Source organism: Scardinius erythrophthalmus, assembly GCF_964197995.2.
Source record: "Scardinius erythrophthalmus genome assembly, chromosome: 8".
NCBI classification, from domain to species: Eukaryota; Metazoa; Chordata; class Actinopteri; order Cypriniformes; family Leuciscidae; genus Scardinius; species Scardinius erythrophthalmus.
This window is the reverse complement of record NC_138228.1, coordinates 44,792,275-44,819,542: the sequence shown is the minus strand read 5'-3', so window position 1 is coordinate 44,819,542 and position 27,268 is coordinate 44,792,275. Positions and strand designations below refer to the sequence as shown.

The 27,268-nt window shown below is 41.6% G+C and overlaps 1 protein-coding gene across 8 annotated transcripts in view; it reads left to right on the top strand.

The window, feature by feature from the left end:
• gramd1bb (GRAM domain containing 1Bb) overlaps window positions 1-27,268 on the top strand; it is a 112,968-nt gene that overhangs the window by 43,549 nt on the left and 42,151 nt on the right. For 6 of the 8 annotated variants that reach the window (XM_081373279.1, XM_081373275.1, XM_081373274.1 and 3 more), the window contains exon 1: window positions 18,277-18,407. The exons of the other annotated variants lie outside the window; for them this stretch is intronic. In XM_081373279.1, coding sequence (XP_081229405.1) covers window positions 18,397-18,407 — 11 coding nt within the window. In that variant the 5' untranslated portion in view covers window positions 18,277-18,396. Of the gene's footprint in view, window positions 1-18,276; window positions 18,408-27,268 lie in introns of those variants that run through there. 8 annotated transcript variants of the gene reach the window in all.

The following is a 27,268-nucleotide window of genomic DNA, read 5'->3' as shown; positions in this document are numbered from 1 at the left end:
TCTATTAAAAAAACATCTTTAAACCTCAAACCTTTGAACAGTAGTTCAAATATGTGATCAGTATGATATACCAATATATTGTGCTAGCGCAAGTCATAAGAGCTGATGTACTTATGTCTTCTGTGGGATTCTTTCAGCTGTTTTATCATCTGCCAGGCAAAAACGACTTAGTTTGAGGCATCATTCATGAAGTGTAAGTTCAAAACCCTGAATATGTGCAATACTAACAGCAGTCTGAGCTACAGTGACTTCAGGTGTCGACTGAGATCTGGTTGTAGTGTCTCTGGAGCTCGTACAGATGTGGAAATGCCAGTTACAGCTGCTTTAAAGGCCAGAGAAACTTCACAAGCCTAAACTTTCATCCGTCCTACCATCGCTTTCTCACAAACCTGTTTCTGAGCTTCGACATCAAGTTTGCCTTATGTGGTCAGAATATGCTAATGAGGGCTGCCACTGATTGGCCGTTTATCAGAATAATAAATATTCTCGTTCTTAATTCACCTTTACCCCACTCAGCTGTGTGTACACTTCCACATGGGGATTTTCCATACGGATTAGTGAGCGAGAGAGAGAGAAATAGTGTGTGTGTGTGTGTGTGTGTGTGTGTGTGTGTGTGTGTTATAGGAGGCGGGATTACCGCATACCACCACATATCCTCACTATGACACTGAACTGGTGTGACAGTCACCCGGTCAGCTGACAGCGAATGCTCACCTCCCATTGGCTGCCATTGATCAACCTATGCAGCTCTAAAAATAATCCACAATGGTCCCTCACGCAGGGTGTGTCCAAAAGAGAGAGAGAGAGATGGGACGAGAGACCCAGACAGAGAGAGGGAGGGAGTCAAAGTTGCAGAAATGTACATGTTTTCAAAAAATGACCACTGTTTTGTTGGATGTTCCACATCACAGTGGAGGCGGTCACTCCTGGACTGCAGCATATGTTGAGTTATTGATCACCTGAGTCACATGCATGAAACATGTTGTGAACAAATCAATATGTCAATGGCGTTAAGCTGCATGACCTGGAACTGCATTAACACAGCACTGAATTAAATACGAGGAGACCGCAGCCAAATACTTTTTTAAATTTAATTTTAGTCTAATTAAAAATGAAATATTTCACCCAATTTTTGTGTGCTGTGTATTTAAAGTTTGAAGTCAGTAAGATTTTATATGTTATTGAAAGTCCCTTATGTTCACCAAAAAGAGTGCAGCAAAAACGAATATTGTGAACTATTATTACAGTTTAAAAAGCTGTTACTGTAATATATACAGTATTAAACTGTAATTTATTCCTGTGATCATTACTCCAGTCTTCAGTGTCACATGATCCTTCAGAAATCATTCTAATATGATAATTTACTGCTCAAAAAAAAACATTTATTATTATTATCAGTGTTGAAAACAGATGCTGCTTGATATTTTAGTGGAAGCTTGATCATTCTTTGATGAATAGAAAGTTCAAAAGAACAGCATGCATTTGAAAATAAAATCTTTTTAACATTATGAATGTCTTTACTGTTATTTTCGGTCAATTTAATACATCCTTGCTGAATAAAACGTACTAACCCTAAACATTTGAACGATAGTGTAAGTTTTTCAATGGCCAATTCCATTATAGATATCTGGTGGCCAATAATGTCAGTGAAAGCAACTGTGAACTGATTCAATGAACGGCAAAATATGAATTGGTCTATCACTATTTTTATGCATCTCTAAGATAATATACAGTGAGTAGCATGCAGACACTTATAAGGCTCCACTTCAGTTAGGATGCCACCTTGGCAAACAGCTGTATAGACGGCTCACTGGGTTCTGAAACAGCATTTGTTATACAAACATTTCATGGATTTTTTTTTTTTTTTTTTTTTATCTACAAGAAGTAAATATGGCCTGTTATACTGCTTATATCTCTGATACACACGCACGTATAATACAGTGAGTCTCAGTGTAAGCTGTGATGTGTATTCACTGTATTACTGTGTGCTGTGAGGAGCTGTCCAGTCAGCACCACTCCACTGTGAGCCACACATTACATTATCTCCACATCTGTGACTGAGGACGGCGATGTGCTGTCGTCTTCCGATTGGACTGTTTTTCGCCTCTTTAAGGCTGTAGGGATTCATTTTAGTGGCACTAATATACACACCTAAACACTACCAGGGCTCGCAAAATCACTAGCCCTACGTCCCGGGGCTATTGTGTTTTCCAGTCAGGCTTCCAAAATGCATGACCGGCTATCTGAAATAGTGTAATCAAATTCCTCCCTTTATTCACATTATTGACTAGTTATTTTAATGAAAAATATGACCGCGCAAGTTTTTGATCTTGCTGATTTATCCGCAGCGCAATTTCTCATGAATCTGCGTGCCTGTTTTAGGAGAAACACATGAATGATCAATAAAAATGAAAGCTCCACTTTCACATGAATGCTTTACTTTGCGTGTCAGAATGTTTGAATCCATGTGCTAACACACTATCACTGTAAAGCTGCTTTGAAACAAACAAATCTGTATGGTAACAAGCGCTACAGTACATGAATAAAGGTGACTTGACCACCATATATTCTGCTATATAAACAGCATAAAATAATTACAGCACCATTTATTTGCCTCAAAAAACGTCTGATATGGTTATTATTATAATTTTTTGCTACACTTCAATATGTGAATTATTCCATCAGAAAATTAACACTTTTAACGCTGTCAGACTTTAAAACAACGGAGCTGCGCACTTCAGTTGATATCTCCGATTCAGAATCTGACAAAGACTCATGATCCGCACTGATCACACACACATTTCAGTTCAGTTAGAACCAGATGCATATTTGTATAGATGATTCTAATTTGATTATTTTAAATCCACTTGTTGATATTTGTGTTTTGAAAAAAGTTTTTTATTGATGTCTTGACTCCTAACCAGTTTTCTGCATTAAAAATTGTTTTTTTTATTTGTGCTAGTAAAATTCATTTCGGGCTACTGTAGAAGATTTTATTATTTATAAAATAAGTATTTTAGCTATATATTTGTACACTATTATTTCCTCTTTGGTTTGACTTTTGGGGGCTTAAAGAAAGGTTGGAATGCTGATGCAACAAAGAATTCTGTTTCAGTATGTCACATGGTACAAAATATTTCTCAAAATATCTATAGGATGTATTACCATCTTTGGAAGGTATGCAGGTATACATGTGAGAAGCTGGCCACTGAGCTGGAGTGATCTCCTGCAGGAGATGCTCGGCTTTGTTGTACAATAAAGTCTAATATTTCAGGCATCTGAGATCTCTGAGAAGCGATTTCCCAAAAAGATTGAAACCAGTGCCTGTCCGAAGGGCTACCAGCGAATTAGAAATTTTGCGAGCCAAAAGACGTACTGTTAAATGTATTAAAAATGCATTATAGTATATTTGTATTGTACTAAAAACATACTCAAGTACATTTGTAATACATTTAATAGTACGTCTTTTTCACATGGGTGACTGACCAGTTGTCCAGGAAAGGATTCCTGCTCCAAACTCATATATAAAGTGAACACACTACTCGCACTGGAATATTAAATTGTATAGGCATAGAATAGTGCACGAGTATGTGAATTGGGACGCACCTTTAGAGCCACGTTTCTCCTCAGAGCCACCCAGTTTCCCAGAATTCTCAGTTTTGGCTTGGATCGGTGTTGCAGCCACACTGCAGTGACGCATGTCAGATGCCTCATGTTACTGTTGGTGTCTATGATATGCCATTGTAAGTGTGTTTATTAGTGTCCAAGTGTGTTTATGGGAGCGTGTGGGTTTTGTGCAAGAATTGTGGGTATTTTCCAGGAAAGTGTGTGACTTCTTCGTTATGTGCTAAGTGTGTATCAAACAGAACTCTCAAGCTGTGCATCTGAACATCAACAGTCTGAATCTGACAAACACTCCACACAGAAAATATCTGAATATCATTGACGTAAACCAGTGTTATTTTAAATATTATTTTGTTAATAAAATTATTAATAGTTAATAAAGTTGTATTAGCTCCTTAAAATATTTTTCATCAGCTCCTTAAAATAAGTTTTATTAGCTCAATGCCTTCAGTGTGCTAAAACCTTCTCTGGAGATGTCATGAAAAACAAAATCTTGTTATATTTGCAACATTACAAAGATTAAGTCTCTAAATGCATTGTCTTTATAGCATCGCCGCTACAGCCATTAAAGCAACACATTCACTGTCTTCCACAATAAATTCCAAGACAATTACTGTCAGACTTCAAATTGCTGCTGTAAACCATATTTACAGCTTAGTCTGATGCTTATGATGGCTAAGATAGTTTGTGCAGTTTAATGTTATATATTATTTAGCCTATTTTGTGTTGATTTATTCACTCATTAGCCAGTGGAACTGCGTTTAGTGTCATTACGTTTCTTAAAAATGTGTCTGATCACTGTCAGGTGGACATGACAGCCTAACTATACAGCGTTCTCTTAAGACTAATTGGTTGTGCAGACAACATCATGACTAGTGTATCTTGAAAATGTGTGTTTTTGCATATCCCTAGAAGCACCGCAGGGCATGAACAGCTGCGGTGTGCGTGATAGGTCAGAGCGTGTGTGTCAGTCGTGTGGGTCTCTATCAAACTCTGTAATGCGCATCTCTTTTGTTTGCGCTCTTGCATTAGATTTCTCACCTATAAAAGACAAGGCTGAGTGGACTTAAAATGCACCTATTATGTTTTTTTTTCTTTTTTTTTTTCTAATATTCCCTTTCTTGCTGCAGTGTGTTATATAGCTGTTTGTGATTGTAAACGTTCTGCAAAGTTGTAAATTTGAAAGTGCACGATAAGCAGGCTTGGGAGGGTTACTTTAAAAATGTATTCCGTTACAGTTACAAATTACTTCATTAAAAAAGTATTCAGTAACGTAATCCAAGTACTATAATATGAAAGTAATGTAACTGATTACTTTTGGATTACTTCAAGGTCACGTATATAAATAAAGTCAAGCAAGAAGAAATTTTTTTTTTAAATAAATAAAAACTTTTATTTATTAAGAATTTGGTCCAGTGTACAATATTTTCCAAACATACACACAGGCCTTAATATATATTTATGTAAAGGGCTATACAGACATCTAGTGGCTAATGTATGGTATTACAGATTATTTTGTTTTATTTGTAACTCATTTTTAACTAAAAAATAAAAACACAACATTTAAAATTTTTACACAATCTACATATTAGTTTATTTAGTTTATTTAAAATAGGCCTACATGTTGACTAAAGCCGTGATCTTTCTTAATTTGCCTGACTGAACTTGGGGCGTTGGCAGTGGGAGTTCCCCTACTAGACAGCGAACATCCCGTCACGCGAGAAAAGATTAAGAAAGGACATTTTGAGTACTAAAAAAGCTACTCTCCTAATTTCTACAAAATAGCAGCCCAATTTACATGAATTAAAAGCGATTTTACCCGCAGGCAGCGTCGTTTCTACTAGCAGCAGTGATTCAATCTGCGTCTTAGGAGATTGTAGACAGCTGTTATTTGCGCATGCACCAGCGCGTGGCACACGTGAGTCATTACTGGCAACAGAACCAGGACGTAGGCCTACTGTATAGTCCAGCAGCGCTTAATATAGTGTTATTATGCCAAAATACTTATTTATTTAGTTTTAAACGAAACCATTGTAATCCTGAAAGTATTCCCCCTTTTTTCAAAATGTAACTATAATCTGATTACTACGTTTTTGACGTAACTGTAACGGATTACAGTTACTGGATTTTTGTATCCTGATTACATAACGGCGTTACATGTATTCCGTTACTCCCCAACCCTGACGATAAGTGAAGTTATTGTCTCCCAAAAGAAAGAATCGACTCTGAATCACCTAAACGAGTCGTTTGTATTTCGAATCCCACTGTTAATACATTTGCATAATGCCCACCTATGTTGTACGTTGTCCATCTGCGAATACCTTGACCCGTCCACAAACACGTCATTTTACTGACGACTGCTTCTCAAGTTCAACGCGTGATTCGCAAAACGCTTCCTCTAATTATTGATGTATATATTTTCTACTGGGTGTTCAAAATACATAGTTTTTTTTTTATATTGTTTAAGTTTCCGGCTAACTCACTTTATTACTGTCTTACTGAAATAGTTCTGCTAATCAGCTGTGGGCCACTATTACCTAAAACTGTGTCTATTAATGCAGATTGTCTGTCGTTTTTACTACTTTGAGTAAAGATAAAGAATGGAGCAAGTTTTGTTTTGCAAACTTTAATGATACATCAGTCATTCAAGTTAGTGTTCGGCTAACGTATGCACCGTTATTGATACAGTTAATGATACAGTTCCCTCATGTCCACCGCAATAACTTAGAAATATACACATGGGTTTGTTGATGGACATACACTTGCTAGAGTAGACCAATCACAACAGACTGGGCCATCTGACCAATCAGAGCTGAGTAGACCAATCACAACAGACTGGGCCATCTGACCAATCAGAGCTGAGTAGACCAATCACAACAGACTGGGCCATCTGACCAATCAGAGCTGAGTAGACCAATCACAACAGACTGGGCCATCTGACCAATCAGAGCTGAGTAGACCAATCACAACAGACTGGGCCATCTGACCAATCAGAGCTGAGTAGACCAATCACAACAAACTGGGCCATCTGACCAATCAGAGCAGAGTAGACCAATCACAACAGACTGGGCCATCTGACCAATAAGAGCAGAGTAGACTAATCACAACAAACTGGGCCATCTGACCAATCAGAGCAGAGTAGACCAATCACAACAGACTGGGCCATCTGACCAATCAGAGCAGAGTAGACCAATCACAACAGACTGGGCCATCTGACCAATCAGAGCAGAGTAGACCAATCACAACAGACTGGGCCATCTGACCAATCAGAGCAGAGTAGACCAATCACAACAGACTGGGCCATCTGACCAATCAGAGCAGAGTAGCTCGCAGAAATGAGGGTTTAAAGAGACTGAGGGGCTATTCACATATTGTGTCTTTTGCTCGCTCAAGTTCGTTATTTCAAATGTAGGCGTGCGACAAGTGCGTTCATTATGGAAGGTCCTCACGCGCACGTTTTTTCCACGACAAGCGCCACGGGAGCGCAAGTGCTTTGGAAAGGAGACGCGATATGTGGACGGCTTTAGACGCGATATGTGAACGGCCCCTGATTCATCCATCGAGTCGTTTGAGAATCATTAAAAAATGTGCAATGTATATTATGAGAAAATGAAAGTGTTTTTTGACCTTCAATGCATGTAAACCTGTTGTAGGAGACCTCCAAAACACAATTAGAAGCCTTTTCATAATAGGGGCACTTTAAGTCACTTATGCAGGCCTCTAGACTGTGACTAAGGGAATGTTCTAGAGGTCTGCAATCCATGGGACCTGACATAACAGTGCGGCGCGGGACAGGCTTTGAATTGCTGAGATACTGATATGTGCGTGGGAAGTGCGAGAAACAAATGACTTAAAATATATTTATCCTAATTATAACAGCGCGCACAAGTCTATCACTGGAGATCTGAAGCTTTGTGTGTGTGAAAAAAACACACACATTAAAATACACAACATGCAGTTCATCCAAAAGCAAAGGAATACGAATAATTTTTCAGGCGGGATTTAAAACAGGAAGGGAAGGCGCAGATCTAATGAAGAACTGTTCACTGAAAGGTTCTTTGGGGAACCAAAAATAGTGCTTTTGTGGAACCCCCTTTTGGAACCATTATTTTTATGTGTACAATGTGAAAAGAGCGTTTTCAAATGTATCCACTTGGGAGAGCTTCTTCAAAAATCTTAGCTTAATGTGGACGGAAGGCTAAAACAGAGAGAAAAAGATGCATATGTAGGTAGTAGACAAACAAAGCTTGCTAGCTTTTGGAACAAAGCCACAGTATGTGTGCATTAGCAGATTAGTATCCCAGCTACTATTCAAGACTTAATTGTGGCTGACGGGAGGGCAACAAGTCTTCATAATCTCCCAGACCAAGACCAGAAGACACCCCAGTGAACGACCCAAACCCACATCACCTGACCTCCGCTCGCTCGCCAGAGGGGACAGTCACAGCTAACCAAACAACCACGTACGTCTGAGAGAAGCAGACCAGCGAGGGAGGGAGAGCGATGAGCATGCTCAGTAACACTCGGCTCAGCGACTGCAGCTTTTAACTGCAGAGAGAGAGAGAGAGCACACGAGTGAGCTTATACACGCACACACGCGCACCGCAACTTCAAGACGCCGCGCGAGTTTGTTTCCGCACAGGTTTGGTGACCGCGAGAGGATCGGTCCTGCAGCTTTATATGGGACCATCTGGATGGTTGGACATCCCGTTAGTATTAGAGTTAGTTGAGGTGAGTACGTAGACCATCATCTCTCTGAATGGGACGGCACAGCGGGACACGCTCATCATGCAGCCTCCTGACGCCGTACCCAACACGCTACCAGCACCGCACCAATGAGAGGCTTCAAACTCGCCTGGTAAGCACCAATCCTTCGAAACTACTGTGTTTTCTGACTGAGGAACACTGGATGATGCTTTGTGTCTCGGTGCGTCTGGGCCTGATATTTTATAAAGTCTCCTTGCGTCTCTCGGTGGACACCGTCACGTGTCGTGGACAACTGCAGTGCCGCCCTCCTTTTTATATTCTTCCGCTGCTCCTCCAAACTCCCTTTCCTTTTTCCCCCCATCTTTTGTTCTTTTATGCACCTGTGCCCCTGTTCCTAAACTCCCTCTCTGCGTCTGTCTGTTTTCCCCTCTCCCCTCCCGTCCTGTGCATGTGTTTGTGAATGCGCCTCAGTCATGTGCCGGATATTTTTAGCCACAAATCACAGCGTGAAGCGCTGAGGAGAAACAAGCGGCAACGTGCAGCCAGCTTCCTCTCGCATTGCTGGATGTGCTTTTCACAGTTTTCCTCTCTCTCTCGCTCATTCCCTTTTGTTTTTCCCCACTCTTTGTCCCATAAGAAAAGATATCACATTATCAGATTCTCCCAGACAGCAGCGATATTGAATGGAGAGCAAATTGAGAAACATAGAGGCAAAATATCAGATTTGGATCCTGAGAAAAAATGTATCATGCATTACAATTTCACCACAAACATCTCTCATAAAATTCTTTCAAGTCTAGATTAGCTGTTGTAAAACTTCTTATTTGATTACTTTTTGGATTTAATCAGATCAAACTGAGAACAAATTAAAATTGGCAAAAACATCAGAGTTTTATTGTGAGAAAAACAACCTAGTCTCCATCTCAACTATTTCCCACGCTGTTTACCAAAATCTGCATTCAGAAGTCGTAAATTGCAATATCATCTCCAACGTTTCTTACAAGATTCATTCAAAATCAGATTGCGAGTTGTGCATCTTCTGATATGATATTTGGATTTAATGAGCTACAATTGAAACCACTGTAAAATGCAGATTGTTGTGACGTTGCATTCAACCGTAAACAGCCTACAGTTAGACAGATGTTGCTTGCCGGGTGACTTTTTCAGATATTTTAGTATTATTTTAAAACACCTCATGAGAAATGTATTTATTAATTAATAATTAATGTTTTTATTAAATAAATGTGTTTTATTATTATTATTATTAATAATAATAATACATTTAACTATATATTATGTGTGTTATATTTGTTAGAATTATTATAAAAAGCAGATATGTATTATTATTAATAAAGTATTAAAATATTTAAGAATAATTATTATAATGTAAATGTATATTAATTGATAAGAAATGCATTCTAAATGATAAATGTAACTGTGCACTTTGTCTAATAAATATATCAAGTTGTATAATTGTGTATGGAATTAAATTGTTTAATAACATGCTCATTTTATTAACAAATAAATTATGAGTTAATACATTTTACTAGTCAAAAACACACTTTATCCATAATAAAATCACTGTAACTGACGGCCTCTCGTGGATTGTTATCCACATTCATTTTACAGCGCAATACTCTTTCTCAACAATTGTCTCATTTACTGTATGTCTAGTGATGTGTCTCTTGCGTGATTTTGAGACAAACTCCCTAAAAACTCGCATTACCTCTCCTGAGCTATGAACAATCACTCTCTGAACAGTAAAACACTCACATCACTAAACTCTGTCATTGCTTCAAGGCTTGATTTGACTTCGGCTCAGTTTGCAGAGGGTTGCAGTGTTACTTTGATTATCATCCGTCCAGCGGGTTAGAAGTGTGTCAGGTGTGTGATAGTGTGCTTTTTATACGAGTCCTCTGAGATGGAAGGCTGATTTCTCAAGTGGAGCTGTCAGATTTAACCGGAGCACCTGCTGCTCGTTCACACAGGAACTGGAAACATATCTTAAGCTAATTTATAGGAAAACTTGAAAATGGCCGTTTGTCAGCTCCAGAGCTCCTTGTGGGAATAAGTAGAGCATATTCGGTGTTTTCTCAGGCAATCCCCATCAAAAAAATTGGGATGATGGACTGAAACTAATTTGTTAACTCTATCGGGTTCTGTTCTGTCCGAAGATCTCTTGCTCTTTAGGAAACAACACAGACTTGTGACTCCAAAAACCCAGGTTCTGACTGAAGCCGTGTGATTAGTCTCTTTCTCTTGTTCTCTCTCTGTCACCTGCACTGGAATACTTTTATATCACTCTGATTTCCCTAGGGATGCTCTTGCTCTCTTCCCTATTCTTCCTGTGTAAATGACAGCTCAGTCATGCTCTTAAATAGGGCAGCACACCGTGGAGTTAGGATCTATTCTGATACAAACACAGCTCTGTGTGCTCTATAATTATTATAGAATGATGGACAGGGATTCTTAAAGACTAATTTACTTTATGTAAACGCACAAACATGCATCTTAAACCATACTTTAGTTTTCTATGATACCGCATCACTGATGAAGTAGATAAAGAGATTCTACAACCATTTGTTATTAGTAAAGTAGATGAGTAGATAACTCTTTATATTCACTTTAACAAACTGACAATTAGTCATAAACAGGCTAGCCTAGCATGTATAGTATGCTGTTTTGTCTTTTTGGAGCCCTGTTATGTGCAACTTTGTTATCCATGCTGGCCTAATTTATTTATTTTTTTATTAATTTAATATTAACTCTTTCTCTGCCATTGGCAGAATTTTCCTGCTATCCATGTTTTCAATGTTAAGTGTTAGGGGGCGCTATTACACATCTTCTGAAAGAGTACAGAATCTCCGGATCAAAACACAGGCGAAGAAGAAGCAGAAACAAGCAACAAAAGCACTGCGTATCAAGTGTTGATAGAAAAAGAATGCATGAAGATAGAATATAAGTTTTTTTTAAAGAAGTGAAAATTAATAAAAATGCAACAACAAAAAGAGTTAAATCATGTTTATACTTTTTGTTTATTTAATTATTATTATTTTTTAGTACTAGAAAATAACAAAATCACATGTCCCAAATGTTAACAGAGTTAGTCTAAAATGAATATCAAATGAAATCAACCTATATAATATTTATGTTAAACATATGTTTATTAGGAGAGTAACAATACACGTATTCGTATTGAACCGTTTGGTACGAGGCTTTCGGTTTGGTACGCATTACAAACCGAATGATTCGTTGGACCATTTTTCCTGCCGATGCGACCAAAAATATTTTTTTTTAATCTTTGAAAATTCTCTGGCATTACTTTCTTTTTGCTGTCTGGAAAATGTACCGAAACATGACACCACTGTGTTGTATCGAACCGAACATTAAACCCCTAATGCATTTGATGTTAAAAAAATTAATAAATGAAAAAAGTGCCATTATATAAAACTTTGCCATACGTTTGTATTAAAATGATAATGTTGACAGATCTGTTTAATGGGCCTTTACAAGATTAAAAAAAGTAATGCACTGAGATGATAAATATGCTAAATACAAAATGGTCAAGATTCAATTTGTATTTACTTTTGCATTCTGTTCTGAACTTTGAACCATTGCGTGCTTGTGTTGTTTTTTGGGGTATTAATGTGTCAGGAAATGCTTTAACACTTCCTAATCTTCCACCATGGGACAGGTTAGATCACACAAGCCTTCTAGCGCACTAATGAGGTCACTGTGTTGTTTACAGCACTGCCATGTGGTCGATCAGGAATCAGTCCGTAATATCAATATCTATAGTGATGCAGAACAAGACCTGGCGTTGCTGCTTACTCTGTCACCTCCTTTCTTTCATGTTTTCTTTGACTCTTTTCCTCTTTTGGTCATTGTTTTGTCATATGCCGTCTCTCTTGAGTGAGCATTAGTAAAAGCATTAGAGTGTTTATTTACAGGGTTCAGAAGTTTAAACGTGGCATGCTTCTTTTTGTGTCCAAACAGATCATTCTTTTTATTATTTTTCCATTCCAGGTACCAAACAATAATTAAAAAGAAAATGTTATGTTGTGTCGTAAAATATTGTTCAAATATATTTGCTTTTTTCACCTTTTGTTCATATTTTTATAGGATGAGTCATGGTTTCCATTGACTCAGGGTGCTATTTATAACTCGCGCTTATGCAAAAAAAAAAAAAAAAAAACCTTTCACCTGCACAGATTGAGCTTTTTTTATGAATGAAGCCTGCATTGTATTGATAGTTTTACCTAATATCATCACAAAAGCCTTTGTCACAGTCAGGACTGTTAAACCTGTGAGGAGCATTTTCAGATTCATAATAATGAGCGTGGCCTAGAGCTGTAAAAGGTCCGACTAAGGAGGGAGGACTGGGGCTCAGCCGGAGGACATAGAACAGGAGAGGGACATAACCAGTCATGGACAGGCAGAACAGTCCGTGGGGGAGTGGGTGGGTGGAGGGAGAAGCAGGAGTAGCCAGGCAGGGACCCAGAGTCCAGCCAGAACAAAAGACCACGGTGTCGATGGAGGGAGGAGCCATGATGGAATTTTGGTTGTCGACACCCGGGGTTTGACTGACGTAGGTGAAGTCGATGGAGATGGAGCCCTGGGTGCAGATGGAGAGCAGATGGGAAAGGGCAACATTGATGGTCCTGGAGGCTGAGGCAGAGTCACAGTGACGAGTGTCCGAGGTGGAGCCAGGGTGCCTGAAGACTGAGGTGTAGCTGGTTGGACTGAAGCTAAAGGCAGAGCCAGACGCAGCCAAAGGGGTGCAGAGATGGAGCGCAGCGGATGATTCGTAAGTTTGTGGTGCAGGCAGGATGACGTCTGACCAGGGCAGAGCCAGAGGGACGAGGGAGCCTGGTGGAGCCGTAAGGACGATGGTATCTGGTGGAGCCGAGGGAGGGAGGAGCAAGGTAGAGCCAGAGGGACGAGGGAGCCTGGTGGAGCCGTAAGGACGATGGTATCTGGTGGAGCCGAGGGAGGGAGGAGCAAGGCAGAGCCAGAGGGATGAGGGAGCCTGGTGGAGCCGAAAGGAAGGTGGTATCTGGTGGAGCCGAGTGAGAAAGGAGCCAAGGCAGGGCCGACAGGTTGCAGACCGAGGTGGAGGGACTGGATCAGCGGCTGGAGGCAGAGCCAGAAGATCCACTTGCCTGGGCGACGCTGGAGAACTGAGGACTCGAGACAAATTAGGCGAATGGTGTCAGAGGAGGAGTCGAGGGTCTGAAGTGAACCAGTGGAGGCTGGGCTGATGGACTGACTCGGTTAGGAAGAGGAGGCAGTAGAGGGAAGCTGGGTTGGAGCTCAGGTGACACATGAGACTTTGTGCTGGACAGGACTAACAGGGGGAAAAGGAGAGTTTGTGCTGGACAGGACTAACAGGGGGAAAAGGAGACTTTGTGCTGGACAGGACTAACAGGGGGGAAATGAGAGTTTGTGCTGGACTGGACCATAGACTGTAAAAAAAGATGGACGACGGCCCTTCACTCTCTTCTATTGGTGAAAACTGAAGCCGCCAAAGTCTTAATATGGCGCTGACATCTTGCGCAGATTTGGGACCCGAGTTTGTGCAGTAGTGAGCAGGAAGTAAAGCCGCGATATCAAGGTCCTGCCCTCACTCTCGCAGAAAGTACAGTTGACTGCAGAACAACTCTATGTCAGTGTGAAATGAACGGTTATGGACATGTAGAAATTAAAGCTGAAGCTCCAATCTCCTTACGAAAATCCCCCAAAAAGTCTGTTGGTGCCTCAGTGACTATTTCGTTTAGAGAAGCTGTCAATCACAGCTGTCAATTATGATGTCATATTCCCATTTTTATTGCATCAAATAACTAACTAAGACCAAAATTATTTTAAAAAACGAACACTTAAATTTGCATCAGCGTAAAAAAAAAAACCTACCTAAAATGACAGAAAATATATTTGGAAAAAATTAATTTGAAGTGTAATTTGATTGTTTAGTTTCCGTTCATTAGACTTAATGGGGAGGCGGGGTTTATAACCTATACTGGGACCAGCCACCGGGGGGCGATCGAGACACTTTGGCTTCACTTTTCAGGGCTTGTGCGGCACGCTTGGACGGGGCCAGCAGGAAGGAGAGAAAAGAAAATGATCCTCTTCCAAATCAAAATAGTTCCCAGTGGCCAGGCACAACACATCGACACCGGGTTCCCTCCATGCCCTCGAACTCCACAAGCAGCCCCACAGGGACAGATGATGTAGCCGGCTCATGCACCTGGTCAGACGTTTCACGAGGCTCACGCCTGTTTCACACATACTCTGTTTGCAGTGCGTATGCGGTGCGTATTTTTTTCCGTACCCATGTTAACAGGCTAGAGCTTTCACACTGCACGCGGTTGCAGTCCATCGATCCGTTCCAGTTGCGGTGTGTATACAGCAGTGCAGCGATCGTTTCCGCACCGAGTCTATTTTTGCTGTGCTGCAAACGCTGAATTAAAGTGACAGCGCATGTTTCGTGGTCAAAATGAACACAGATTGACTTGAAAATGTAGTAATCTCACCATAAATGTTTTTAATTAAAAACAAATTTTTTCACAGTCATATTTTTACTTTAATTCCGGGGTAAAGCAAGGAAAATCCATTGCTCACCAGCACACACTCCAAAAAAATGCTGCAAAATCTTCCCTTGGACCGTCCACTGGAAGGCGTGCCTTGGCCCGCTCGCTAAGGCTGATTTAGAAAAAGACACAGAGTGAGCGGTCCAGATAGTGAGTCAGGCAAGCCAGATCGATAAAGTCCTGGGTATGGTCCTACATGGTCCTCCTGACGGCGGGCAAAAAAAGGGAGAAAAACTCTTCAGAAATATCTTCAGATTAGGTTCTGTGTTCTGTCACCGATGACTGCAATAGTAAGAGCACCTAGACAAGGAAATCAAAGAAAGTCTTTATTACATTAATACAACACAGAAAATCACTTGAGATCATAGGGAGTTACATAACCATAAAAAGACGACACGGGACACCGATCAAACAGAACTGATGGTATAAATACACAGAGGGAGAAGATTATCTGATTGGGAACAGGTGAGGACTAATTAAAAACCATTGAAACAAACTAGACTCCGGTAATGACAATGACTAAGAACAGAACTAAACCGAACAAACGTGATCATTATCTTAAGATTTGAAGTACACTACAAGTGCACATTCAATACAATTAGGCACACTTCTTTTTTTTTTTACAAGGTAGAGATGCTTTTCAATCAGTGCTATAGATAGATATGTTCTGTACAGCACTCTAGTATAATGAACAGAGGCTGTTTTCCACCAGTTACTGAACTTGTTTCCTGTTGTACCAGTAACTGAACCCAGTTGGCCAGCTCCAATGAGCTAAAATGGCCCCAAGTTGTCACAAAGATAGATTTGGTTTCCTCTGTGCCGTTAATTTGGCCGCTATTTGATTGAATTGAATTGCATTGTGTGACATCATCAGTGCTGAGGTAGATCACTCCTCCGTTGCTCCAGCCAATGAGATTGCATGATGTTGCCATTGGAGGACACACTTTTCTTGGCATTGCTGATGTATCCATTGTATCCCATGGAAGTGACCTTGCTCATAAAAGGCAGTAGCACAAGGCTTCTGAAACATCCCGCGCATGTCCCTGTTTGGACATATGGACACACACATTGACTCCTCAGAACCACACTGATTCTCTCTTGTTTTATGAGATGTTAGACAGGTAATTATACTATATTAGGGCAGTTAGCCTAATTAAAATGATGTGGGTTGACCTCCATGGTTTGATCTTTCCAGCAACTTGGCCATTGCTCACACTGAAATGATTCTATCACTTATTCAAATGGTTGAGGATTTATTTTTTCTGATGTAATAAATTTTAGGTTTTCATTTTTTCAGTGTACACACACACACACACACACACACACACCAACACTATTGTTCAAATTATATGCGTTTTAATTTTAAGTCTCTTAGAAGTCACTCTCCACAAGACTGAATATTTGATCAAAATACAGTAAAAACAGTAATATAGTGAAGTTTCCTATTTTACTATATTTTAAATTGTAATTTGTGATCAAAGCTGAATTTTCTGCATCATTACTCCAGTCTTCAGTGTCACATGATCCATCAGAAATCATTCTAATAAGCTGCATTTTTTTTTTGATCACATCTTAAATCTGTACCTAAATCCCTTCATGTTTGATATGAGGCTTTTCTCCAGGGAGTGTGATGTTTCAGAAGAGCGCCCCCTGTGGGAGGCTTCATTTATGTCAGTCTGAGACCAGCAGAGTGTTTGTGTGGGGCCCTGCATCCATGTGTGGGCTGCTTGCATTTGTGTTAGAGGTTGTTGGTGTTTGTGTCACACCTCATCAAGCTTAAGTCCAGCATTCCTCCTGTATGTGACCGGCTGCCGCTGTCACCATGGATACGGCTCTTCCATGATAACAGCCGTCACCGGGAACTTCCGACCCAGCTGGGTCCTGCCAAGTCCGGTTTGCCATGACAACGCTGTAAACAGAACAAAGGTAGCTGGCGACAAAACAGTGGTTTCCATGCTTCAGATTCAACACACTTACTGTAAGAAAATCCACAAACACACTCTGTTTTTGGATTACTATGTTTTTCTGCTCAAGTGTTGTGTGCTTGCAGTGTAGTTAGCAGCTTGGAAAAGAGGCCAAATGCTGTTTGAATTAAGTAAATGAATGGGGGAAAAACTGCCTTTAGTATGTCTGTGCAAAGTATTTCATATACCGTTACATGAGGCATTCAGTTTGAGGAATAATCGAGCACTGTTGATGTTGTGTAGTATGAGAATCCCTTCCCTGGTTCTGGCAGGTCTGTTTATTTGGGTTCAGCCCTCATCGTACACTGATCTGGACCATACTATGCCAGAGCATCAACATAAATGGCCCCAGATCTAACCGCTGATGTTTAGAAAGGGATTAGCAGATGGTGATTATAATTTATTTTCTATATTATTTTGCCTGTTCTAATTTAAAAAAAAATCATTATTATTATCGTTACCCATTTTTCATATGCTTGCTTTTCTTAAAAAGAAAAAGTATTTTAATTTTAAAGTATTGGTATATGACCAAAAAAAGCCAGTGTAGTGCAACCAACATGCATGAAGCCATTTTGATGTCATGTGACATCAACACTGCAAAAAGAAAAAGAAAAAACATTTTTATGTGCAAAAAGAAAAAACATTTTTATGAAGTAATGTTAAGTCAGTTCCATGTGTCAAGTGGTAAAACCCTTGACCCCTGACAAATATATATGAATGATACCTTTAATACGTTTTACCTTGAAAAATTAGTTTGAACATGTGTACTCATATTTATTAAGAGTAAGAATTTAATTCAACTTAAATTTGTCAAAATATTTGTTGATAATAGTACAAACGTAGATATTTCTTTTCTTTGTCTTTTAGACATTCTAATTTCATATGAAACAAGTGCAAGAGAGATTCTAAATATTCACGGTGTGTTTTTAAGCTTGCTTGTGAATTAGTGGTTTTGTGTGTGTGTGTGTGTGTGTGTGTGTGTGTGTGTGTGTGTGTGTGTGTGTGTGTGTGTGTGTGTGTGAGAGAGAGAGAGAGAGAGGTCTGTAAAAGTAAACTGAAAGCGAATGATGTCAGATCTGTTTCTTTCATCAAGACTGAATAATTAACAAGCCAACGGCTTGCAGCGCCAAGCCACCAGAATGCATCTCTCTCTCTCTCTCTCTCTCTCTGGCTCTCATGCACACTAGGTTTTGTCTCTATCATTTTCTCACCTACCCTTCCTCTAGCTTGTCTCTCAGTCTCTCTCTCTCTCTCTCTCTCTCGTTGTTCTCCAACACTGCCTCCAAACGGTGTGCGAGACGTAGCGTCTCCCGAGCGCTGATCTTTTAGACGTGAGAGAGAGAGAGCGCTGCTGCAAGCATGAAGAGAGAGGGAGAGACACTATTGCGGGAAGAGCTGTAGTGCCGTTCACTCATCCTTCATCCGTTTGGGAATGTCCTCCCCATCTTCTGTGTCTCCATCCCTCCATCTCTCCTTCGCTCCAAGTGGTGCAGAGCGCAAAGGAGCTGTGATACATGGCAGCCAGGTTAGTCCTGACAGACGTGTGTGAATTTTGCAGACGTTTGTGTCGTTGTGTTCAGGTTATGAGGTTGTGCATTGGTTGTGTTGTGTTTGTTTGAGGATTATAATCACCTAACGGCTTCATACCGCTGCTCTCGTTTAAGCCTCTTAATGCAGATTGGTTTCTTTCCGACACTTGTCCGCCTGTGTCTCTCTCTCTCTCTCTCTCTCTCTCTCTCTCTCTCTCTCTGTCTGGTGTGTCGTTCTAATGTGAGGAGGAGTGTGTGACTGTGTGTTTTGATTCGGCAGCAGGAATTGGGTGCGGCACATGGTCTCTGTCACACCCACGCTGTGTGTATGTCTGTGGAGGGTGAACACACACACACACACACACACACACACACACTCACATCTGTTTATCTATCTATCTTTCTATCTATCTGTCTATCTGGGGTTTTAGTTGGTTATGGTGAACCAAACAATAGTTGTTTGGTCTATAACTTTAGTTGTGTTCATCAGGTGTTGTTTACAGTTCTATGTTGAGGAATAAACAGACAGACAGAGAGACAGACAGAGAGAGAGACAGAGAGAGAGAGAGAGACAGGTGGAGTGACAGAGGTCTGATCTTTCTCTTGGTTAAACCTGAGCTTGTGTTTTTGAGGGTAAGAGCACACATGCTCACTCACAATCACACACATTTTGACTTGTTTTCCAGTTAAAATATGTAAACATCCTTAAAACAAGATGCATTTACATGAAAAAAATATAGAATACTTGAAGTTTTGAATCATTTTTGTACCCTATTGACATAAAAATATATATTTTTTATGTATTGTTTTAAACTTTTGTTGGACTTTACAAAAAAACAAAAACAATTTGCTAATGCTTGTGTGAAGTGTAGCCTGTTTCCTGTGTGTGTGTGTGTGTGTGTGTGTGTGTGTGTGTGTGTGTGTGTGTGTGTGTGTGTGTGTGTGTCCTGGCAGTTGGTCATTATTCACGCTCAGCCAGTACTGCAGAGAAAACAGAGCCTTCCGGAACAGCCCAGAGTCCTTCCCATGGCAAACTGGACAGGGCCATTCTTGTTTAGACCCGTTGCAGTTCAGAGAGGGGCTGTGGATGTTTTGGGGTCCTTTGGCAGTAAAGTGAAAGTGGGATTATTCATTTTCAGGAGTGCCTGTTTTGTCCGTAGAAGGTTTGTGTGGGATTTCAATTTTTTTTTCTTTATTTTTGTTAACTTGTATATATATACAAGTCATCATAATTTCCAGCAATATATATATATATATATATATATATATATATATATATAGAGAGAGAGAGAGAGAGAGAGAGAGACAGAGAGAGAGAGAGAGAGAGATACACAGTATAATCAGAATTAAAATCGTAATCACTAAAATGCAAAACGAGACTCAACCCTAGTCATGAAACTCTTCTGAGCTGCTGATTGGTTCCCATAAATTCGGCTGCTTTGGCCAGTCAGTCTTTTTGTTCTATTCATTCCCACCCTGAACCAGCTCAACCCAGTGCAGGACACTATGGGAATGTTCCCTAGCCCTCCACCTTCCCCAGCACCCCCTGCCTAGATCTGCTAAGGAGGTTCTCCCTACTTTCCGTGCATTCACTGTATTCATGTTTCGGCAGTAGCATTTACTCTCAGCCATGTAGCAGACCTAGTCCAGCAAGAAAAAGCCTATGTACATTCCATTCTTATCAATAAAATGCCATTTAATTCTATTCCAAGAGTTGTCATGATTGATATAGCCTAGTTATATAGTGAAAAAAAAATGTGTAAGTACAGTCTTATCCAGTAATCAAGAAAGACTGAAAAAAGCATGGCAATTTAATTGGTCAAAAGTAGCCTGATTTAGTTGTACAAAACTGTCCTACTGCTGCTTCAAAGTAAAAAGATACTTACCATTTAATAAGATATTACCATTACCATGATATTAGCTTTCTAAACATTTGTAAATTAATTAATTAATTGATATGTTTTGTTGGAGAGTGTGTTAAGTTGTATCAGGAAAGACGATAATGTGAGGTGTAAAATTTAGCACCGTACTCTGAATATTGCAAAACGCCCCTGTTGCCATAGCAACATTAACACAGCAGAACTGTCATGTCATGCTCGCACAAACACGTAAGCCACATTTTGCACTGTTGTGCAACTGTGAATCCGATTGTTTTTGGATGTTTCCAGCGGACACGGACCTGACATCTTTGATAACATCATCAAAGCACATTTCCACGCTGCACGCCTGCGTTTGTTATCTAACATTCCGCCATCTCTCTCTTTCTCCTCATCCCTCTCTCCTTCCCTGTGGAGTGCAACCACTTCCAAACTTGGCCAGTCCTGCGCTGACTGTTTCCATGGAAACATAGTCACTTGTGGCAGGCTACAGTGAAGGAAAAGCGCTGGTGCTGTGAGTGAGTGTGTGCGTGCATGTCATTCCCATTATTTAGGAGGGTCTGCCCTCTCCGCTTGACTGCGTCTCACACAAACACAAATTCATCCTCCTTCACGCATTTAGCTTTTAATGTGGGATAGAACGAACCACTGTGAAATGATCTGATCGGTGAATAGATGCAAGAAAGAAAAGGAGGAGGTGTGAAGTTTGAACCGGTATTATTATTATTATTTTTTAATCGCAAAAATGCAGAAAGTTTTCTTATAGAGTTAAGCAATTGGTCATAGTTGTAACTAGCTGTCGGTGTCATGTTAGTTGAGATATTGTTATACTATATACCAATGAGGTTCATTCTCGTGTTACGCAGCACGTTTGAGTTTCCGCAAGAAGTTTGTTCTCACGCGTAAAGCAAGTACGGTCGAGCTTCTGTTTACGTTCACTGATCAATGTTTATATGTGAATAAAAGCCTAAATGAAATCTGTTCATCATAAAGCGATTGAGTCTCTTCAGAAAATTTTGACTAAATCGCTCAATTCATATGGATTTTGTTTACTAGCGGCAGTAAGTTTCTCCCGAATTTTCCAAGAAGTTTGCATTCCAACGCAACACGCCGAGATCCATCTGTTTACTGAAGTCTGTCATGACCGGTTTCGCTGTAAAGCTCAGAGTCTCCTGCACAACGCTGTGTAACCCAAATATTTCCTTTCTATCACCAGTCGTGAATGTCCAAAGGGGGATTTAAAGCTAACGACGAAATCTCATTTAGAGATATTTAAATCTTTAAATGCCGTTTTCTCAAAATTAGTTTTTTGTCACTCTCCAGTACAAACATCTCAGCCTATGTAGCACCGATGTTATACACTTAGCAGTATTCTGAAGATATTTTCAGAGGGATTTGTTAATAAATCATTCATGGCCTGATTTATGTGACATTTTAATCAAAAAAATATGGCGAAAATCAATTTTGTTAAGGCTATGGACAGTATATTTGTAATGAAAGCATATATCCTGATATTCCTCTGAATTTTTTTTTCATCTTGTGTGTAAACAAAAGGAAAAAATAATTTTGCACCTGGCTTTATCATATGTTCAGATCTATCTACCGAAAATATATGCAAAATCATGCATATTTAATGAGATAATGCCTAATTTGCATAATTAAACATACAAATTTCAAAAACTTGTAATATATATTTTTTGATATACTTGTGTAAGTAATCAACTGAGGAAGTTTCATGGTGATATCTATTATTTAAAATTTTTGCCCTATTCACCTGTAGTGTCTCGCCTTAAAAGATCTTCATTTGTGTTATAAAAATGAATAAAATATCTTGAGGGTTTGGAACGACATGAGGGTGAGTAAATAATGACATAATTTTCATTTTTGGGTGAACTAACCCTTTAAGTCTTGCAAATGTAATAATTTGACAAGGAAGGTAAAAGAAAAACCTTTGTGCTCATATATTAATTTTAAAAGTCTGGAGATTAGTTATTCCTCTCTAGGCGGTTCCTGGCATGAGAAATCATTGAAAGCAGTGATTAGCTGTGTTACACTAGATTGCTAGACTGACGCTAGGATTAGCATGTGTCTTTAGGAGAGCACCTGACGGATATCTCTGCTGATCACTGTGATCACACACACACACAGGCACACTCCGCACACTCTCTCAAGGCCTCGCTGAAACTGTAGAATAGCGTAGTGACCTCGTTTTACAATCGTGATTGGCTAGTAGTGACGTCAGATGTTGCATAAGACCCTATAATGTGACCAGGTTGCTCCCGTTCGAGGCTGGAGAGAGTCGAGCATCCACAGAGACAAGCCAGCAAGTTTTGTGCTATATTTACATAAGGGTTTGAACTAGTGTGTGTGCATGTGGAGTTGTGTTTGTGTTCATTTGATAAGTGTGTGCATCTGTAGTGACTTTTTTACGTCTGTGGTGTTTATACTGTAGGTGGACTTATGTTGGTCAGTGGCATTTGTGTGGGGATTTTAAGTTTAGTGGTGTTTAAAGTAGGCTCATTTTGGTCTGTCATTTGACTTGTTTTGGTCAAATACAATGTATAATATTTTATAATATTATATAACAATATAATATACTGTATTAAAATAATGTGTTAATATATATGATAATACATGTATTAATAGTATAATATTTTATTCATTATTTATTTATTTAATATTATTTATTTATTTATTTTTAATAAAAATCAATCTGTTTTAGTTAAGATATGTAATTATTGTATTTTTCTCTGTATGTTTGTATTTGAATTAGGGTTATTATCGTTAACTAAAGCTAAAACCATAAAAACATTTCCATTACTTGAAATAAAATAAACAAAAATAAATACAAATAAAATAAACTAAAATATATAAAACGCCTCGGTTACGACTGTAACCTCGGTTCCCTGAAGAGGGAACGAGCGTTGCGGCGAGAATGACGCTATGGGGAACGCTTTGCGTGATGACGTCTTGAAGCACATGTAAAATCAGTCCAATGGTGTGGCGGAACGTCAGAGGCGGGTGACGTCACATACCAGGAAACTATAAAAGCCGGCCCGAAACAGAAAACGAAAGCTTCGTAAGAGTCTGAAGTCGAGCTGACAGGCATGAAGGAGATATGGCAAGGCGACGCAACGCTCGTTCCCTCTTCAGGGAACCGAGGTTACAGTCGTAACCGAGGCGTTCCCTTTCAAGGGAACTCGCGTTGCGTCGAGAATGACGCTATGGCGAACGTCTATACCAACGCCTCCATAGCTACAAATGTCTGTACTGTGTGAAATCTTGTAGAGCAGCACTAGGAAGACAAAACATGAGACCCTGGAGCAGAGTCTAGATCCAGAGAGTAAAACCTGACGAAAGTGTGCGGTGAGGACCAGCCTGCCGCATCACAGACGTCCTGTAAAGACACTCCTGATATAAGAGCCTTAGAGGCCGCCATACTCCTAGTAGAGTGTGACCGGACAACCAAAGGAGAAGGCTGCCCGGCCGCCTCATAAGCAAGTGAGATAGCCTCGACCACCCACTTGCTCATCCTTTGCTTAGACACTGGACCTCCCTTGTTAGGGGACCCAAAGCACACAAACAATTGATCACTTTTTCGCCACAGGGCAGCTCTGTGGACATACGCGTCTAACGCCCGCACAGGGCAAAGCAAATTATTAGCCTCCTGGTCAGCATTTTGAAAGGGAGGAGGACAGAAGGCCTGCAGAACAATAGGTCTAGCCACATTAGTGGGGACCTTGGGAATATAACCCGGTCTTGGATGAAGAAACGCTTTAACCATACCCGGAGCAAACTCCAAGCATGACGGAGCCACCGACAACGCTTGGAGATCCCCTATTCTCTTGAGAGAAGAAATAGCAAGAAGAAAAAGAGCTTTCAGCGTTAAAAACTTCTCAGGAACCTCCTCAATGGGCTCAAAGGGGGCCAGGGACAAGCCTTGTAATGCAATGGACAGGTCCCATGGCGGAACCCTAGAGCGAACTGCAGGCCTCAGCCTCCAAGTGCCACGAAGGAAACGGGATATTAAAGGGTCTTTACCCACAGACATTCCACCCAAAGGAATGTGGTAAGCACCAATGGCCGCCACATAAACCTTTAAAGTGGACGGGGTTAGACCTGCTGTGAACCGGTCCTGCAGGAACTCCAGCACTGTACCAATTGGGCAGTTAACTGGGTCCAACCGACGGTCACTACACCAAGAAGTGAAGACTCTCCACTTCAGGGCATAAAGTTTCCTCGTGGAGGGAGCTCTGGACTGTAGAATGGTCTCAACAACCTCAGTTGAGAGACCTGACTCTATGAGCTGGGCCCCCTCAGAGGCCAAGCCCACAGGTTCCACAGTTCTGGGCGGGGGTGAAATATTGAGCCCCCTGCCTGGGACAGAAGGTCTCTCCTGACGGGTAACTCCAGAGGATGCCCGTCGAGGAGGGAGACCAGATCGGGAAACCATACTCTGCCCGGCCAACGCGGGGCTATAAGAAGCAGGCAAACCCGGTCCCTGCGAACTCTCTCCAGAACTCCCGGGAGCAGAGCAACTGGGGGAAAGGCGTACAGACGTAGCCTCGGCCACGTCTGAACCATAGCATCCATTCCCAGAGGAGCTGGATGCGTGAGGGAGAACCAAAGTGGACAGTGAGAAGTCTCTCGAGACGCAAACAGATCCACTTGTGCTTGGCCGAACTCCCTCCATATCAGTTCCACCACCTCGGGGTGGAGCCTCCATTCCCCGGGCCTCGGCCCCTGTCTCGACAGAGTGTCTGCTCCTATATTCTGGACCCCGGGGATGTAAGCTGCCCTGAGTGACAGCAACTTCCCCTGGGACCACAAGAGGATATGGCGTGCCAAGTTGGATAACGGGCGCGAGCGCAAACCCCCTTGGTGGTTGATATAGGCGACTACCGACGTGTTGTCCGTATGTACTAACACATGGTGTCCCCTGAGATCTGAGATAAAGCTCCTCAGAGCCCGGAAGACAGCTAACATCTCTAGGCGATTGATATGCCAGGAACGATGATGGTCTTCCCACAGACCTTGAGCTGAACGACCCTCCAGGATCGCTCCCCAACCCGTGAGGGAAGCATCCGTCGTTAGCAGTTTGCGACGACAAGGAGCTCCCAACACTGGGCCCTGGGACAGGAACCAAGGTTTCTTCCACATAACCAGGGCACGTAAGCATCGCCGCGTGACCCTGATTGTGCGAAATGGGTTGCCCCTCGGGGAAAACCCCCTGGTCCTGAGCCACCACTGCAGGGGCCTCATGTGCAGCAGTCCAAAAGGTATCACGTTGGAAGCTGCTGCCATGAGACCCAACAGTCTCTGGAACTGTTTGACAGTGAGTAGCTGGCCTAGCTTTACACTTTTCACAGCTGCAAGGATGGACTCTATACGTGGCGGTGACAGGCGCGCCTGCATCGACACTGAATCCCAAACTACGCCTAAAAAAGTGGTCCTCTGGAGTGGAGAAAGCACACTCTTCTTGGCGTTCAGCCGTAACCCCAACTCTTTCATGTGGGCGAGAACAACATCTCGATGTTGAACCGCCAACTGATGCGACTGAGCTAAAATCAACCAATCGTCGATGTAGTTCATGATGCGAATACCTTGGAGGCGCAGCGGCGCCAGAGCTGCATCCATGCATTTGGTGAAAGTGCGGGGTGATAAAGCTAGGCCGAATGGAAGAACACGATATTGGTATGCTTTGCCCCCGAAAGCAAACCTCAGGAACTTCCAATGACACGGACGGATGGAAATATGGAAATACGCGTCCTTGAGGTCTATCGTGACAAACCAGTCCTCGGACCTGATCTGTGGCACGATCTGTCTCAATGTTAACATTTTGAACTTGAGCTGCATGACTGATTCGTTCAGAACTCGAAGATCTAAAATGGGACGCAATCCCCCGTCCTTTTTCGGAACTATGAAATACCGGCTGTAAAACCCGGTTTCCCTGTTGGAGGGAGGTACATATTCTATGGCCCCTTTCCCTAACAGAGTGTTCACTTCCTGTTCCATAACCAGAACCTGCTCGGGGCCCACCACTGTGGGCAGGACCCCCATAAACCGAGGTGGGCGTCTTTTGAATTGAATCTGATACCCTTTTTCTACGGTCTGCAGGACCCAACGAGAAACATTTAACAGTAGCTTCCACGCTGTCAAAGATTCTACTAGAGGTACCAGCCTCTCGAGACTGGTTTCTGGATTTTGTTGTTGTTGAGTAGTCAATTCGTCGCCCTGTAACGGCGCACCGGCAGGGAACGACTGAACAGACTGCTCTAACACCCTCCTCAGAGGGGGCGGGCATCCCGAGGCCACTACGTTTCCGGGTGGTCCTTGAGATATGTGCTCGCCGGAGACCGCTGCGCCCTGTAACACCGGAGGTGGCAGGGTTGGCAGAACGGTCCCCTGAGGGTACCGAAGAGAGACGGGCACCGTAAAAAGAGGTGTTAACCGCTCTGCTTCGGGGGGGACTACCCTCATTTGTCCTGAGCCCTCGGACGTCAGGACTTTTTCCCAGCAGCCTTCTTGGCGATAATGACGGTCCGCAGATCCGTCTTACCCCTCGAAGACTGCTGGGTTTGAGCGCGCCCTCCGTGTCCCCGTGATTTTTGTGGGGGAGCACGGGAGGACACACTCTGTTTTTGAGTGGCACGGTGTTCAGCACTCTTTTTAGATGAGTGAGGCTGCTCCCGCTCAGCAGCCTCATAGAAAGAACGGCGGGGGAGAAGCTTTTGAAGTGTGGCTGCCTGCTTAGAAGCTTCTTGTGACTTAATAACAGCACTATTTACAGCATCACCAAATAGACCTGATGTAGAAACCGGAGCATCAAGAAGAAAATGTTTTTCTTTGTCCTTAATTTCACTCAAATTGAGCCACAGATGCCTCTCAGTGGCCACCAGGGCTGCCATAGAGCGGCCGATGGATTTAGCCGTCTCCTTGGTGGCCCTGAGAGACAAATCTGTGGCTCTACGCAGTTCAGA